Source organism: Talpa europaea, assembly GCF_964194135.1.
Source record: "Talpa europaea genome assembly, chromosome: 15".
In the NCBI taxonomy this organism is placed as follows: Eukaryota; Metazoa; Chordata; class Mammalia; order Eulipotyphla; family Talpidae; genus Talpa; species Talpa europaea.
In genome coordinates, this window is record NC_140083.1 from 12,200,861 (window position 1) to 12,217,690 (window position 16,830).

General features: G+C 46.4%; 1 protein-coding gene across 1 annotated transcript in view; it reads left to right on the forward strand.

The window, feature by feature from the left end:
- Positions 1–16,830, forward strand: part of PAH (phenylalanine hydroxylase) — a gene marked incomplete at both ends in the record, with an annotated part of 52,025 nt that overhangs the window by 23,724 nt on the left and 11,471 nt on the right. The window contains 2 exons of the mRNA XM_084255563.1: positions 8,038–8,126; positions 14,329–14,396. Coding sequence (XP_084111689.1) covers positions 8,038–8,126; positions 14,329–14,396 — 157 coding nt within the window. The remainder of the gene's footprint in view (positions 1–8,037; positions 8,127–14,328; positions 14,397–16,830) is intronic.

Here is a 16,830-nt window from a genome sequence, read left to right on the forward strand (position 1 = left end):
TTGGCTCACCCATCCCCGCAGGGCTTTCTTCTTTCTCCAGAAAGAAAGTAGAAGTTCAGGAAAGGAGAAAAATAAAACCCCAACGTCTTGATCCCACAGGATGTTGGCAGATCAATTTGCCCTCGGGGAGAGTTGTGGGACCAGCATGCTGACAGTTTTTGGGGGGCTGGAGGCCATGACCTTGGAGGAGACATCCAGGAGCCTGAAAGGAGAGGGTGAAAGCATCCTTCTATTTTGGGCCAAGGACATGAAGGATTTATGGTCCTCCCTGAGACAGACTGGGCAGAAGTCTGGGGCAAGCTTGGGTGCCTGGTTGGCTAAGCCCTGGGGCTGGTGAATGTCTGTGGAGGCAGGAGGGGGTTCGATAGGACTCAGCTTGCACCTTGAACTGCTATAAATTTAATAGGACTGCTCTGACCCGCTGGCCAGGAAGCAGCTCCAGCTAGGCCCGTGGGGGCCTCTGGCTCAGGAGCCCTCCCTGTCCAGCCTCTGCTTGGCATCCAAGCTGAGCATTTGACCCCGACTTAATGAGACCACTACGTGGGTGTCCAGAGCCAGCTCAGCCTCGGGCTGCTTCCCTTGGAGCCAAATCAATATTTATTAATGATCGCCCCCCCACCCGGATGCCTCTGGCTTCACAGAGGGCCTCTGTTGCACCATCCTGCCCAAGTCATTCATTAACTGCCCAGCCCAGCCACCCGTGAGGCCATGGGGCAGCTCGCAGAGGCCAGCCCACCGCAGAGGTATTTGCCGAGGTCATTAATGAGCTAATCTGATTTAACTTTTCAAAACAGAGGCCTGGGTCGCTGGGGTCAGCCTCCAGCTCCAGCCCTGAGAGTGAGATTGCGTAGGGGAGAGTCCTGCCACCTTCATGGAGGAAGAGAAAGGAAACGTGGAGGTCTCTTTGAAGAGCCAAGAATTAAGAGTTAAAAAGTTCTGCCCCTAAATCCAGGGAGGCTTGGGATGCAAGGGGAGAGGACCCCAACTTGACCCAAGGATTTTCTCCAAGGACTTTTAGATTCCTGCTCTAGTATGTCACCTCCCTTCCCTCCCAAAGTGGGGGTGGGGGGAAGGAATCTAAAAATAAAGGCCCACAATTACTACCTATTCTAAGCCAACCCAGTGGGTTCACTGCGCCAGCTGCGAGGTTCTCATGAGGCTCTGTGAGCTCAGTGACCTTGAGAAAGTCACTTCATCTCTTTGAGACTCAGTTTACTCATCGGTAAAGCAGAAAGCATAACGTCTACCCCCTAGATTTCCTTTGAGAATTAAAAGAGAGGAGGGAAGTGGGGTAGGATATTGACATGGAGGGAGGTTTGGTGGAGGGCAGTGCTGTGAGACACAGGCACACGTGGAGGTGTGAGGATGTACCCCCAAATTATGTACTGTGTAAATGAATGACAGATTCATACAGTTTGAGGCAAAATTGCTTAGCATGTTATGTGGTGCATAGTAAGCTCTCAAAAAATGCAACTTTCTAGGACACGCTGGGGCTGGGAAAATGGGAAGAATCCAACTGCAGAGGGTGGGGGTGCAGGGGTGAGCTCCAGCCCTGCCTCCAGCCACCTGTGCGACCCTACTCACTTTTCTACAATCTCTGGATTGTCTTTTCAAATGAGGCCCAGAACCATCTACTGTGGGTCCAGTTCTTCTTAGTCCAACCAAGCAGGCAGCCAGACCCATTTCACAGATAAGAAGCCAGAGGCCAGGAATCACATAACTTGCTCTGAGTCCCCCTCAGTGGCTGGGGAAGACAGAACTTGAACCCAGACCTGCTGCTTCCAGTCCAGGCTGCGCAAGCCCTTTGCACAGTGTGAGGTGTGGGTGCAGATGTAAAGGCTGGGTTGTGATTTTGTCTGGGGGTCCTTGGCAGTCTCCCCACCTTTAGTCCCCGGTGTCTTGCTTAGTCTCCCCCAGGATCTGAGCCACATCAGGAACTTGATCCTCACCTCTGCGCTTCCCAGCCCTGGAACTTTTCCTTCCCCTGGTCTCACTTCCTAAGGCTTGTCTGGACCTTCCTGAACACTCTGTCCCAAACAATGGGCCTCTCTGGTGGCCTAAGGCTTAAGTCTCAGCTCTATCACCTCTAAGGCCTGAGTTCAATCCCCGGCCAGGGAGCTACCCACATGGCACAGCAGACCTCTCCTGTCTTGCCCACTGCTCCCCTCAGCAGTGTATTTCAGTAGATGCGCCTGTTCTGCTCCCCACTCTGGTGACTCCTCTCACTCCCCCACCCCCACACCTCTGGCCTACACTCCAGTTCTTCTACAAACATAAATATTTTTTTTAAAACCCACATTAGTCCAAACCTGACTCCTCCTTCTGCCCCCAGATGACACATAAGCTGTACCCAGGGGCCACAGAGGGGATAATATGCCAACCTGTAGGGAGGCCTGGAAGGTTCAGCAGCAGATGCAAAGGCTGGGCTGGGTGCCTGGAGAAAGTGCACCAGCCGCACCCAGAGTCCCTCTGCCTTCTACAGGGATGATAATAATACGCTGAATTAGGCAAGCCGGTGCTGTGTGCCAAGCGCTTTCCCATGCTCTGCTCATGCACGAGCTTGTCTAGTTCTCGCATCAATCCTCTGAAGTCCATGCAGTTATCATCACCATCTACAGATAGGAGGCTGGGCAGCAAGAAGTTAAGGCATCTGCATGGAGGACCAGTCTCAAAGAAGCTGAGTGCGATTTGGAATTTGGACCCAGGCATGCGCCACGAAATTTTGCCACTTCTCCAGCCTGGCTGTACCCTGGGCCTTTTATGGATGATGACCAGCAGCCACCAGAAGCCCCGGGACTTGGGTGGGCACCTCATGGCTTCACAGGGCTTCCTGGGTGTCCTTCCCAGTCTCTAGACAGGGGCAGACCTCCAAGGCCTGGGGCTGGGCGGGCTTCTTTGACTTAGTTTCCTCTGTCGAGACTTGACTCCTTGGGTTTCTGCAGCCCTCTCAAGTTCTCCAACCTCCACCCCAACCCGGTGGCTCTGCCGGCAAGAGGTCTGGCCTTCGCCACTGGCCTAGCCACCAACTTCGGAGGCAAAGTTGGTCGGGGCTGAAAAATATGCTGGTTCTGCTGCCCTCTGGTGGTGGCTGGGCCCAAGCTGGACAGCTTGGCGGGAAGGGTGGAGACCTGTTTCCATGGTGAGAGAACCGAAGGGAAGGCCTCCTGCATTGGGGGCGCTGGGCAGGTGTCCTCGTTACCCGCGCAGAAACAAGCGAGACAGGCACATTGAACTGCAAGTGTGTTTTTTATTTTCTTTCATTTTTAAAAAACATTTTTATTTTTTGAATTTTTTCAAGCAAGTGGAGCGAGGAACTATGGCCACAGGTCTCCAACCGATGCTTTAGGAGTTTCTGTCCATATTTCTAGACAGCATGCGGATGTACACTTTCTAGATTTTTCTCCATCTTAGCATTACCTAATGCCTCCCTCTCTTTCCCTGCCTTCCCCACCACACACAGGGACAAGGATACGTTTCCTCCTGCCCAGTACCATCCCACCTTAATATCAGCAAGCCCGACGGCCGGCGGCAGTGCTGGTAACATGGGTGAGCTGAGAAACAGCATCGAGATTCTCTTTCTTCTTCTACCCCTTTGCTTTCATGGGAGCGCATCTTCTAGTAGTTTTTTTGTTTTTGTTTTTGTTTTTTTGGTTTTTTTTGAGGCAATATGAGCAGCAGCACAGTTTGGAGGATGCCGTATGTCTGCAAATGTCCTCATCCTAGGCTCTCACACACTCCGGATGTAGAATTTCAGTTTGGAAAGCCTTCTGCTATGCAGAAACTGCCCCACTGTTGCGGGCAGGAAGCCCACAGTGTCCTGAGTTCCTGTGATGCAGATCTTGGGTGTCGCTGGTTCCTCTCTGAAAAGTTGCAAGGTCCCGTCCTGTCCCTGTTGTTCAGAAGCTACACGAAGCTGAGCTTCACGGAGGGTCTCTTGTCATTGTCCCGGGTGCTCAGTCACCAGCTGGAAGCTTGGGGCTTCTTCCAGAATTTGGAAGTGTATGTTCAAGTGTCTTCAGGCCTTCCCAGTTCCCAGAATATGAACCCCCAAAGGGATTGCAGCAACAAGTGGGTCTGACAGCCCATGTTTTATAGAGGGGGACCCGAGGCCTAAGATTTGATGTGCTAGTATCAGAACTAGCTTCATTCTCCCTATTTCTTCCTGTTCCCTCTCCTCTTTCTCCTCCTCTTTTTGTGTCATTGTCATTAAAATCTGTCATCTTTTTTTAAAAAAAGACTTATTTATTCATGCACACAAGAGCTGGGGTACAGGCGAGAGGTGTGGGGGGTGAGAGGATTCACTAGAGAGAGCAGGGAACAGAACAGGCAGACTGACTGAACTACACTGCTGAGGGGAGCAGCGGGGAGACAGGAGAGGTCTGCTGCGCCATGTGGGTACTTCCCTGGCCGGGGATCGAACTCATGCTGCAATGGCTGCGGATAGCTTCATAGGTTGCATCTTAACCCCTTGTGCCACCAGGGAGGCCCCAAAATCTCTGTCTTCTTAACGGTTAACACCAGTAAGCATTTACTATGGACCCGTCAGTGTGCTCAGATGTCTCGCATTGACTCCAGCATTTCATGCGTGCAATACGATAGGAAGATGGCTTGATCCATTCTGCAGATAAAGCACTAAGGCTCTGAGAGAGAAAATGCTTGCACATATCAAAATAAGTGGCAGGTTTCCTAGACTTGCCGGAAGACTTCCCACTCTGCTCCTTGCGCTATGTTGAGCTAAGGGCAGAGCAAAAAGTCATACTAACTCCCCTGGGCTTGCAGCTGAACAATACAGGTTTTATTATGTGTTGGGTACTATTCTTAGAAAATCACATGTATTAGTTCATTTAACCTCATAGTTTTCCTATGAGGTAGTGCAGTATAGTATTGTCCCCATCTTACAGATAGGAAGACCAAGGCACAAAGATGATTACTACTTTGTCCTGGGTGCCACAGAGCCAGAGCAGAGACAGGAGTCCAGCCCAGGCTGCCTGGCTCGGTGGCCCAGGTCCGTGCCCGTTGCTAGACTGGCTGTCCCTGAAACAAACAGATGCCAGTTCTGGTCTCCCGATGGACCCTGGCCCTCCCAGATCCCCTGGAGCTATAGCAAGTCAATGTCAAGCTGCCAAGAAGCCCACTTTGGGGTCTGGTGCCGAGGGGTGTCGTGAAAATACTATCCTTGTCACTCTCCACCTCCTCAAGCTGTTTCCTTTTCACAATCTTCCTGGCATATGTTAAATGTATTTATTGTTTATTTCCTGGGGTCCCCACTAGAATATCAGCACCATGGGGGTGAAGATTCCATGTACCTACCCCTCAGTGCCGGTGTCTGGTAATAGTGGGTGCCCAGCACATACTTGTGGCGTCTCCTCTAGCCCACGTCAGAGGGCTCTGCTGGGATTATGGGTGATCCCCAAACCAGAAAGGAGATGCGCCAGTGGGGCAGGTGGTAGGGGGAATGGAGTGGTCTCTGGGGATACCCTGAGCCCTGGCTAAGTACAGTGGGGTGTCCTTTCTCAAGCCCTTCCTGACCTGGCAGCAGAGGTCCATTGTGCAAGGCAGAGCCCTGGGCTCGAGGGGAGAGGACACTTGGGAGGCGTTCAGGTGACTGGGAGAGCCAGGTTTGTGCCAGGGGAGTGGAGCGAGGATTCCAGCCCCTGTCCCAGCTCCCTCCTCTGTAAAGTGGACAGGGTATTAACAGCAGCTCAGGGGCTGTGCTGAGGATTGAGGGACTAGTCTCTGCAAAGTGTCAGGACAGTGCCTGGCACACAGCAAGGGCCACACGAACCTCAGCTGGGATTACCAGGAAACCTCAGCCACTGTTCTATGATCCTGGGGAGAACTAGGCTGGGCTGTTGGGGCACCGAACCTCCAATGGGAAAATGATTGAATGCAAACCTTCAATCAGCGGATCCCAGCCAGAATTCCCAACCACTGTGCCTCACCTCGTCCCACAAGTGGTGGAGGGTGGGGCTGTGGTCAAGGTCCATGACCACAGAGTCAGCCAGGCCCCAGTCTGAATCCTGGCTCTGCTATGTCCTAGCAGCATGTATATTGGGTTTGCTGCTTAACCTCTCTGTCCTCAGTTTCCTTGTTTGTAACATGCTATTCTCCACATAGGATGAAGAGAGCTGGCATCTCAGATGTGTGGAAACAAGGCTGTCAGTGGGCCTTTATGAGATGCTGCCAAGAAGCATCTTGTGTGGGTGGAACACCTGATTCTTGTTGGAGGGATCTGGTTCACAGGTGGCAGTTCCCCAGTCCGGCCACTAGATGGCAGGCGTGATCCTTTCTGCCCCCAGAGCAAAGCTAATTCAGGGCGAAGGAAGCTGCTTTCACCTGCAGGCGCTGGGCTGTGTCCTAGGCCTGCATTTTCCTACAGGCCTCACAGCCATCCTCAGATGAAAGGAGATATTCAAATACTCCTCCAAAATTAACAACGATGTTAGAAAATACATATAAAAATTAAATTAAATTAAAATAAAGGCGATATTCCATCAGAAATGCTAGTCAAGTGCCTGATATACTTTAAGGGCTCAAAAAACAAACAAACAAACAAACAAACAAACAAAAAACAGTTTGCTGTTCTTCCTGTTGTTGCTATTATTCCCCTTCTTCCAGAGTCGGAGCTGAGGATAAACTGTGCACACCTGGCTGACTGCAGGTTCAGCACCCTCCCCTGAACCTGCTTCCAGGGGAAGCAGTGGCGCCTGGGACTCAGCTCACAGAGCTTGTTACAGACTCTTCCCCCTTCCTTGTTTCCTGTGTGATCTTAAAGTAGCCATGGGGTTGCAGAGCCTCAGGTGCTCATCTGTACCTCAGGAGGTTGGTCCCTTCCCTATTTGCACGGTATTTAAAGAATAAAGCTAGCCAGGAGCTGACACTCTGTGCTCATGGGTCCCCTGCTCCGTGGAAGTTAGGGTCCAAAATGTCCTCGTGTGTTCCTTCCTGGGACGGCCCACAGACAGGTGTCTTCTCTCCCTTAGACCACACCTGCCGTGCCCCTGGGGCCTCAGTCCTCCCCATGACCTGGCCCTGCCTTCACCTCAAGGTGCTGCTCCAAAGCGAAGCTGAGGCTCTGCAGGGGCAAAGCGCTGTCAGATCCCAAGTGGTCTGACTCCGTTCATCCCTTGTCACCAGGGGCTTTCAAACTGGCTTTGGGATCAAAAGTTTTGTGGGGTTATCTGGGGACTTTGGAGGGAGACACAGGACAGAAAGATGGAGTCCGAGATGGGGTCTTCTGGATTTCAGTAAACAGCTCTGGTTTTAGCTGGTTTATATTCTGGGATTGCATGTCATATATTCTGCTGGTAAAGAACCCAAAACATCAAAAGCCCCTCTGCTATACCTTGCTAAGTGGGCTGGACGGGACATTGAGATCTATCAGAGGACATCTCCAGGGAAGAGAGTATGTTTGGGACTGCGTTTCATAAAATTAATTTGCAAAGTGATAAAAAAGACCAACAAAGACAAATACTCCACGGTACCATTTATATGGAAAATATTTTTTTAAATCAAACTCATAGTTACAAAGAGTAGATAAGCAGAGGCTGAAGGTGGGGGGTAGGGAGAGGTTGATAAGAGAGAACAGACTTTCAACTCCAAGGTGAATACGGTCTGAGATCTGATGTAAAAAATGATGCTGTAACTGTGAACACTGTACTGAACAATTAAAATTTGCTGAGGCAGTAAAACTTAATGTTCTCTCTGCCCCCCCCCCAAAGATAAATATGTGAGATAAGCTTCATTGACTACCTGGAGGATTCCTTTTGTGTCTGTATCTCAAACCACCCTGATATGCACTTCCAATATCATCCCATTTTATTTGCCAGTGAGATCTCCATTAAGCTGAAATAAATATATAAACAAGCAGATCATTTCTAGGAAAAATAAGGTTTTACTTTTGTATTATAATAATTTGGGGATTACCCGCAACTCCACTTGCCACCGTCACTCACTGAGCTAACTGGGGATAACCCTGTGCTTCTGACCTCCCTGAGGCCTTTTGAACTTGAGGCCTTTGCTCTTTCTGTGTTGCAGTGCCCTGGTTCCCGAGATCCATCCAAGAACTGGACAGATTTGCCAATCAGATCCTCAGCTATGGAGCGGAACTGGATGCTGACCACCCTGTGAGTCCATGGTGCTTTGGGGGGGATTCTTCCAGTCCCTGCCCTCCTCTGCCTTCTCCTACCCTCCCCTTCCCTGCTCCCCCCCACCCCCCACTTCCTCCCCTTTGGAGCACATGTCTTTGTTGGCTTGTACAACAGCCGTTAATGAAGTGCCTGCTTCTACTTTATCACCATCGACACGTGCTTGTGTTCAGCACATCTGAATCATCACCCAGATATTATTTATATCTATTAGATATTATTTATATCTATTATATGACGTAGGTTTGCACATGCACATACATGCAAATCATCTTTATTTCTGACTTGGTACAACTGCTGAGTTCTAAAGCAAGTACTGGGGAAACAGCAGACAACGCCACCCGTGCAGTTGGGCAGCAGGGAGTGGTGACACTGGAGCTGGATCTGAAAAACTGGGTGGGTAGAAGATGCAAATCAGTTGAGGCATTTAGGCATGTGAGAGGCTTTGCTCCCAAAAGTATCAGGAATATTCTGGGGACTGACTGGCTGCTGTGTTAGGTCTCTCTCTCTGATTGACGTGCATGTTCTCTATGTGTGCGTTCTCTATGTACCTAGAATGTATTATGTACACACACATGCACATATGCACAGTATGTATTTGTATTGTGTGTGTATTTGTACCCACATGTCTATTTGCACACAGTGCCATGACATGTGGTCCCTGCGGCGAGCTTGTGGAGGCTTCTGGCTTCCAATGGCATCATAATTGAGCATTGTTAGGTGAAGTCCCCACCGCTTCCTTGGCTCTTGTGAAATGACTTAGTCGGGGAATAGAAATTGCATGGAAAGCTCCCCTCCGAGAATATAGTACTTAAATACCCTCTCCAGCAAGAAGATTAAGTTGCCGGGGGTTGATCCTCATGCCCTTTTTTTTCCCTGGATGCAATGTGGCCTGCACCTGCTTGCAGGAGCCTGAGGGGTGAGGGCGCTGCGCGTCCCCTCTGCCAGGTCTCTGGGCTCGTAGCTGTGGGTCCTGCGAGCACTGCATCCCCAGAGCTATGGTTTCTCAGCAAAGCCGTCTGCTGCCCTTGATCCGGTCCCTGAGCTTGGCCCTTTGGTGTTTTCTCCTCTCCCACCTGCACCCTCTTGTCCTTCCTTTGGCCGCATCCCTTGCTCATTTGTACCAAAGGGAGACGAGGCCAGTCCAGAGTCACGGCCGTTTCTCTCCCTTCATCCACTTGCTCCCTCAGAGGCGGTCAGATCTAGCCTGAAAGCTCCCTGCAATTCATTTTTCTCCACAGGCCCAGTCCACATCGTTGGCTCCCTGGCCTCACATGAATTTTACCATAAAAATACTATTTAGCAGGTCCATGGTCCCCTGATGAGGACGCCGGGTTCACTCTGTCTCTTTCCTGTGGCTTCTCTTCAGTTCCCGGGAGCCCAAGGGCCAAGGACAGAGCACACCTCCAGAGAGACGCCCCACAGCCCCAGGCCCCGCCGTCCCCCCCCACCCCCCGCCCCGGGCCTCAGCGGAGCCTTGTCTTCCCCAGCCGAGAGGGGCTGTGATCCAGCTGTCAACTTGGTTGGGTCTGCTTAAAATTTTCCCCTCACCACCATCCTTTTCTCCTGCCTCTCTCTTCCCTCAAAGCCCTTGTGGTGTTTGTTTGTTTATTTATTATCTATTTATTTGTTTATTATTTATTTATTTTTAAAGATTTATTTATTAATTTATACAAGCACTGGGTACAGTCAGAAGCGCGGGAGGGTGAGAGAATTCACCAGAGTCAGAGCAGGGAACAGAACAGGCAGACTAACGAAGTACACTGCTGAGGGGAGCAGCGGGCAGCAGGTGAGGTCTATTGCGCCATATGGGACCCTCGCGCCGGCGGCCAGGGATCGAACCAGTGCTGCAGAGGCTGCGGGCAGCCTCGCAACCCAGCGCTCAACCGCTGCGCCACCGGGGAGGCCCTTTTTATTTATTTTTTTAAGATTTATTTATTTATGCATACAAGAACTGGGGTGCAGTCCAGAGGTGCAGGAAGTGAGAGGATTCACCAGAGACAGAGTGGGGAGCAGAACAGGCAGATCTAATGACATACATTCCTCCCGTGTCTTTGCTGTGGTGCTGCGGCTACTCCCTTAGTGTTCTTCTCAACTTTTGGATTTCCTGCCACTTTGCCCAAACATGTCATTTTTGGAGGATTTTTGTACTTAGGGCTTTACTTGATGCTCTGCCTTCATGGCCCACTATCCCCCCCACAGCACTGTCAGGCAGTCCCCATTAAATCTCATTTTACAGATGAAGAAACTCAGGCTCTGAGAGGTGCTCTGACCAACCTCAAGTCATGCTTGAGTGAACCAGTGGGCTGGTTTTTCAACCCACCTTGTGCAACCTTCAACCCCCGGTTCCCACTAATCTAAAAATGACATTTCTGAGTTTCAACCTCAGTCCTGATATCAAGAAATGATAAAGTAAATGTTTCAGTCTAGAAGAATATTCCATACACTGACCCTCCCTCCAAAATCCCCACAAAACAAAATCCCACCCCTCGACACCCCAAGTAATGAAAATTCTGAGATAAGTCATGACATGTAGACTGCCAGGGGTGTTCTAACTTCACATGCTGTAGTGTTCTCTTCACTATCTCCCCTCCCTGCTGCCCCTCCTCCCTCTCCCCTCACCACCCCTTCACCAACAATATATTTTCCTGTCAAAACATACTTGGTTACATGCCGTGCAACCAAAATTGCTGCTATTAGCTTAATTGAGACAGGGTGATTATAAATAAATTACATGCAGTGCTACTGAAATTGCTGCTATTAGTCTAAATTGAGACAGGGTGATTAGTCATCACCAACTGTAGCTTCATTCAGCGTGTGGCCCACACTGCTGCTGGAGGGGCCTGTGGTCACCTGGCAGCCCAGCTCCCTGGAGACAAGACCCAGCTCCCAGGAGACTGGAAGTCAAGGTCACTGCTGTCCTTCACTGGCAATGGAGAAAGCAAAAGTCTGTGGCCCATGGTTAATAGGGCTCCTTACAGACTGGTGATGGGCTTCGTAGAGAATGAGATGAAAAGACATGGCTAGAAACCTTCCCGTATGAAATATCTGTGTAACAGATTGTGTGTGTGTGTGTGGATGTATCTAACATGTGTATCTTCTGCTACTTCCTCACAGTGATTTGAGATGATGTTTTAATATTCTTTTCTAATTATTAAAGAAATCCAGAGTCACAGTAGAAATTTTCAAAAACTTAATAGCTTGGAAGTTTTCCATTTTCATAATATCTGTTAGATGTTGGCATATTTTTTCCATCATTTCATTTATATATTTAGACATTCCTCTGACATACAGGATACTACGGAATATGCAATTTTAGAGTAAGCTTTTCTTTTCTACTCTTGCAAAAATCTTTAAATTACCCAAAGTACATTAAAGATGAAAGAGAAGGAACCAAATGGGGAGGAGAAATTGTGATGGGATTTCATTCCCAGAGGCAGCACAATGAAATCCAAATCTACAGGTTAAGAGTATTCTCTTATCTCTCTGCTTTTCTGCCTCAACCTTCAAACCTCAACTGACCAGTCTTGATGGGACCAGAAAACCCCAGTGACGGTGCTGGTCCTGTAGGTAAGGTTCTTGGGCTTCCCTTTCGTCATATTTATATCAAAGTATAGACATTCTCCAAGTTGCCTTACAAGTGCGAAAATCTACATTTAGGGGTTGGAGAAAGCCATTTACTGCTGGCTATTAAATAAGACCAGTGGGTGAGGATGACTATAGTAATTGAGCCTTCATGATTAACACAAGTAAAATTTATATATTAAAATTTATATTTTGTACCCTAATTATTGAAATGTGCTCATTTAATTCGGCAGACAGCTTCCTGAAAGGGTGTTACTTGGAAATCAAATCACACCATCCAATTTTCTTACTGCATCATCCCAAAGCAACTTATCTTCACCCCTCCAAAAGTGTTTTCAATGGCAGTTTTAATTTTTCAGATTTCTAAGCTTTCCTTAATGATTCAAAACAACCCAGTGGCTGATGGAAAACAATAGAATATGTTTTGTAAAAACCATGGGATCTTTTCTAAATTGAATAATCATGAAATCTGTCATGAACCTAGGTTTGGAATTAAAAAGTGCAAGGTAATTATATTTCACTTGGATTTCTTTTGCTGTACCTTTTGATCATTTGTATGTCTTCTCTTAAAAATTGTCTATTCTGGTCATGTGTCTATTTTTAAATCAGATCATTTGGTTTCTAAGTGAGATCATTACTGTTTGTCTTTCATATTTCACTGGGTCCATCTATGTTGTCAGAAGATTTTTGCTTCTTTTTTATGGCTGAATAATATTCTATTGTATATTCCAGTATGTACATTTTCCAGTATGTACATTCATTCATCCATTAGTGAACACCTTAAGTTGTGTCCATGTCTTGGTTAATGTGAATAATGATGCAACTCACATGAGTGATTTCATTTTCTTTGGCTATATATCCACAAATGAAATTGCTGGTTCAAATGGAAGTTCTATTTTTGATGTTTTCGGAATCTCCATACTCTTTTCCATAGTGGTTCTACTAACTTATGTTCCCAACAACAGTGCAAAAGAGTTCACTTTCTTCACATTCTTGCCTACACTGATCTTTTGTCTATTTGATACTAGCAATTCTAGCAGATATAGGGTGATGTTTTCTATTTCTTTGTGGCTTTGATTTGCAGTTCCTTGATGATTAGTGATGTTGAGCCTCTTTTCATGTACCTTTTGATCATCTGTATGTCTTCTCTTAAAAACTGTCTATTCTGGTCATGTGTCCATTTTTAAATCAGATCATTTGGTTTTTGGCTTTTGAGTTGTGTGAGCTTCTTATATATTTTGAATATTAAGCCTAACTCAGACATGTCATTGCCAAATATTTTCTCCCATTCCATAAATTGCCTTTTCATTGTATTGATTGCTTCATTTGCTGTGCAGAAACTTTTCTGTTTGATGTAGTCCCACTTGTTTATTTTTGCTTTTGTTGCTTGTGCTTTTGGCGTCATATCCAAAACATTGGACCAACGCCAAGAAGTAATCCTGACAAAGAACAAAGTCCCATTCCTGACTTCAAACTGTATTACAAAACTATAATAATCAAAGCAGTTTGGCGTTGACATGACAACTGACTCATAGACAAATGGAACAGAATCAGAGACCAGAAATAAATCCATGCATATACAGTCACCAAACATTTGGCCAGAGAGTCAAGAATATTTAATGAAGAAATGACAGTCTTTTCCACAAATGATGGTGAGAAAATAGGACATTCACATCCAAAAGAATCAATTTGAGCCCTTACCTTATACCCTTTACAAAAAATAACTGGAATGGATTAAGGAGTTAAATCCATAACTGGATTAAGGAGTTATTTGAAATCATAAAAATAGAAGAAAACCTAGGAAAAAACACTATTTTAATCAGCAGAGATCATCTCTGATTCATGCTCTGCCCTCAAGCACTCAGTGGTCTCTTTTTCTAAGAATGTATTTCTTATGGATTGTGAAGAAAGGTTGCATATAAATCAATCTCAAAGTACCCATTATCATCATTTTTATGTACTAAAATAGATTTCTCAGTTGAGCCCCTGACAAGTTGTAAAGGTTGACAATTACTGAAATGTAGTGAAAAAAGCATGGAATAGGGCCATTCAAATCCAAGCTTCACCTTGGCTTCATACCACTTCTCCAAACACTGTCTATTCTGGAAGGAAGGGTACTAGTGACCTGACAAGTTTTTCGTGAGACTTATAAATAAAATAACTGACTAGCACATACTGACTAGCTCATAGTAGGTACTCAGTAAGTGGTCTTTTTAAAAACTGAAATAGCAATAAGCGTCTTTATATCTGTTTGTCTATCAAGAACTTAGGGGGCAGAGCTAGAACATAGTTTGGGGTGGAAATTCATCCTTTAATTTAGCAAATTTATAAGCTATGTAAAAGCCTGTATACAGTTTGTACTTTAGAATCCAATGACAGAGTGACTCACACTGAATTGAAGGTGGTGCTAATAATGTGTCACCCATAGTATCTGGTGGGATAGCTTACCCTTAGTTTAACTGAAACTTTATTTTTAGGGTATAATCAGGGGAAGCAGAAATGCAATCAGAGCTCAACAGCCCCCTTTCATGCTTGCATAGATATGCCAGGCCTTCCCTGGAAAGCCTTGAGAAATCAAGTGTCTTCTTTCTCGTAGGGTTTTACAGATCCTGTCTACCGTGCCAGACGGAAGCAGTTTGCTGACATTGCCTACAACTACCGACAGTAAGTCTGCTTTGCTTATTAGGGTGAGAGAAGACCACATCCCTGGCCTACCTCTCCCTTGCCCAAGGTTAGAAAATACCAGCATAGAGACTCCTGTCTTGTGTGTGTGTGTGTGTGAGTGTGCGTGTGTGCCCGCATGTGTTTGAACCCTCCCTTTAATAACACGTGTTCAAAAAAATTGCCGCCAGACAAAACAAATTTACCCACTGTGCAGGGCCCAGCTCTCTCCCAAGCTTTGTTGTGTAATTACGCAGTGATGTCTGAAGTAATTATAAAAGGCCTCCGTCCTGAATAAAACAGCCTCTGGTATTCTCCACATTAAATGGGGAAGAAGGAAAAAGACAATCATTTACATTCAAGATGGAGTTGGCACTTTGCTGAAATAATGAATCCTTTGGGGTTTCAGACGAGCCAAGTCTCGTGTTCTACTTTTATCTCATCTGACCCAGCTGTGAAGGGCAATTTTAGCATGAGTTTATTTTGCCAGGGATTTTATACTCCTCCTCTACCCTGTCTTAGCCAAAGGAAAATGCAAATACCAAATATATCATTTAGGGAGAGAATTGTTTTGCTATTTTGAGTTCTCAGGAACTAGAGAAAAGCCCTCATGGGGAACTGAGGTCTATTCCAAAATGAGCTTGGGAAAGATGTGCGGGACGAAGAAACTTAAAGGTTGACCAGGATGCAGAGGTAATGGCCCTCGAACAACTCGGATAGACTATGAAGGAGGTGAGGAAGGTGACAGGGCTCTGTCTATAACACCAAAGTCACCTTCCAAATGGAAGCGAGAAATTCTTTTCCCTGCATGACTCTTGGTGGAAGAATAGAGAGCTCTGCTGACCTTAGTCTAGCAAATCTGAGCCTTCACTCAGGGCAAGCAGAAATCATAGACCAGGGTAAACTTTCTCTTGTCTCTACTTTTACCCCAGGAGGGGATCAGGTGGACACCACAGATCAACTACAGATGAGACTCCTTCAAATAACGACTAATAATAGACCATGTTCATTATTTCCTTGTGATGTCCGGGACTTTGCTAAAGGCTTTGTTTACATTAGTTCACTTAGTGTCAATAATAACTCCACATTCTTCAGATGGGAAAACTAAAGCTCAAAATAGCTAAGTAACTTGCCATGGTCCTATAACTAATTAGTAGGTAGCATCTTTCAGTTTTAAACTTAGTTTTTTTGTAACTTTGAAGTCCTTTTTCCCAATTCAATTTTTTTTGAGATAACATCAGTTTACAATAATGTATATGAGCCAGTGGTATAGATTCACATCTCTGCAGATATATATTACATACCACATCCATCACCAAAGCACCCATAATCCTCAACCATAGTCCATATGGTGAGTCCCACACTCCTTCATTGGGGTTGACACTTTTATGGAAAGGAGATTGAAGAGGATTGGTTTCTCCCCTCAAATCCCAACAACCAAGAAGTGAGTGAACATATCCCCTAAGCAGCTCTTGGATTATATGGAGAAGTTTCCCCAAACACTCAGAGGAATGGTTAAGAAAGACTCCTCCTGCTGGAACCTCACCGACTGAGATGGGAAGAGGCTGCTTTTACTTGAAGAATAGAGAAAAGATGTGAGCTCCTGGAATAGCAAATGTTAACCCGTGGACATGTCAGGATGCTACTAGCTCTTGAAAAATTTTGCAGAGACAACAGATACTGTCTTCCAACTTAAGAACTAGTTATAATGATAATTAGCTGTTACCAATGATATTTGTCAGCACCAGTGTTAGGGATTTTATATATAGTATTTCACTTAATTCTCCTCCACACTCTCTACATATCTACTTATAATAGTCCACATAGCATCTGCAAAGGTTAGGTTTGTTCCATTGTCTGAGGTCATTCACCTAGGAGATAGCACAGCCAAATTTCGAACTCATCTGTTTCCACAGCCTGTTCTGTTCCTCCCTCAGCACTTAGCCCTGAAATATCGGTGTGTCCTTAGGCCAGAGGCTTCTCTGACATTCTTTTCACAATCCTTACTGGTCATTGCAGGACCTTTTAAGCTTGTCTTGCTTTCAATTCTTAAGCAAAAAAATCTGTCTTTCTCCCTTTAATCCCTGTCCGCCTCTCTGGGGAACATAACAGCCACTTCGCTTTCATGTCCTTGGATGAGCCACAGTCTAAAGGGCACATTTGGAGTTTGGAGTTTGAACGATGATCCCTTATTCCAAGGTAAACAGTTCTGCCTTGTCCCAGACACCCTGTGCCTGTTAGGAAACAGGCCTGCGGCCCAAAAACAGCCCCTGTCTTTGAAGTCAGGTTTTGTTTGTTTTTCATTTGTTTTTGCTGCTCAGAACACAGCTCATTTTTAGGTGGTTTTCAAAAGGACCTTTTGGACTAATGACTCTCCAACTGTACCGTATAATCTGGGAGAATATTGGATTCTAGAGGCCTGGGCTCTCTCTTCCTC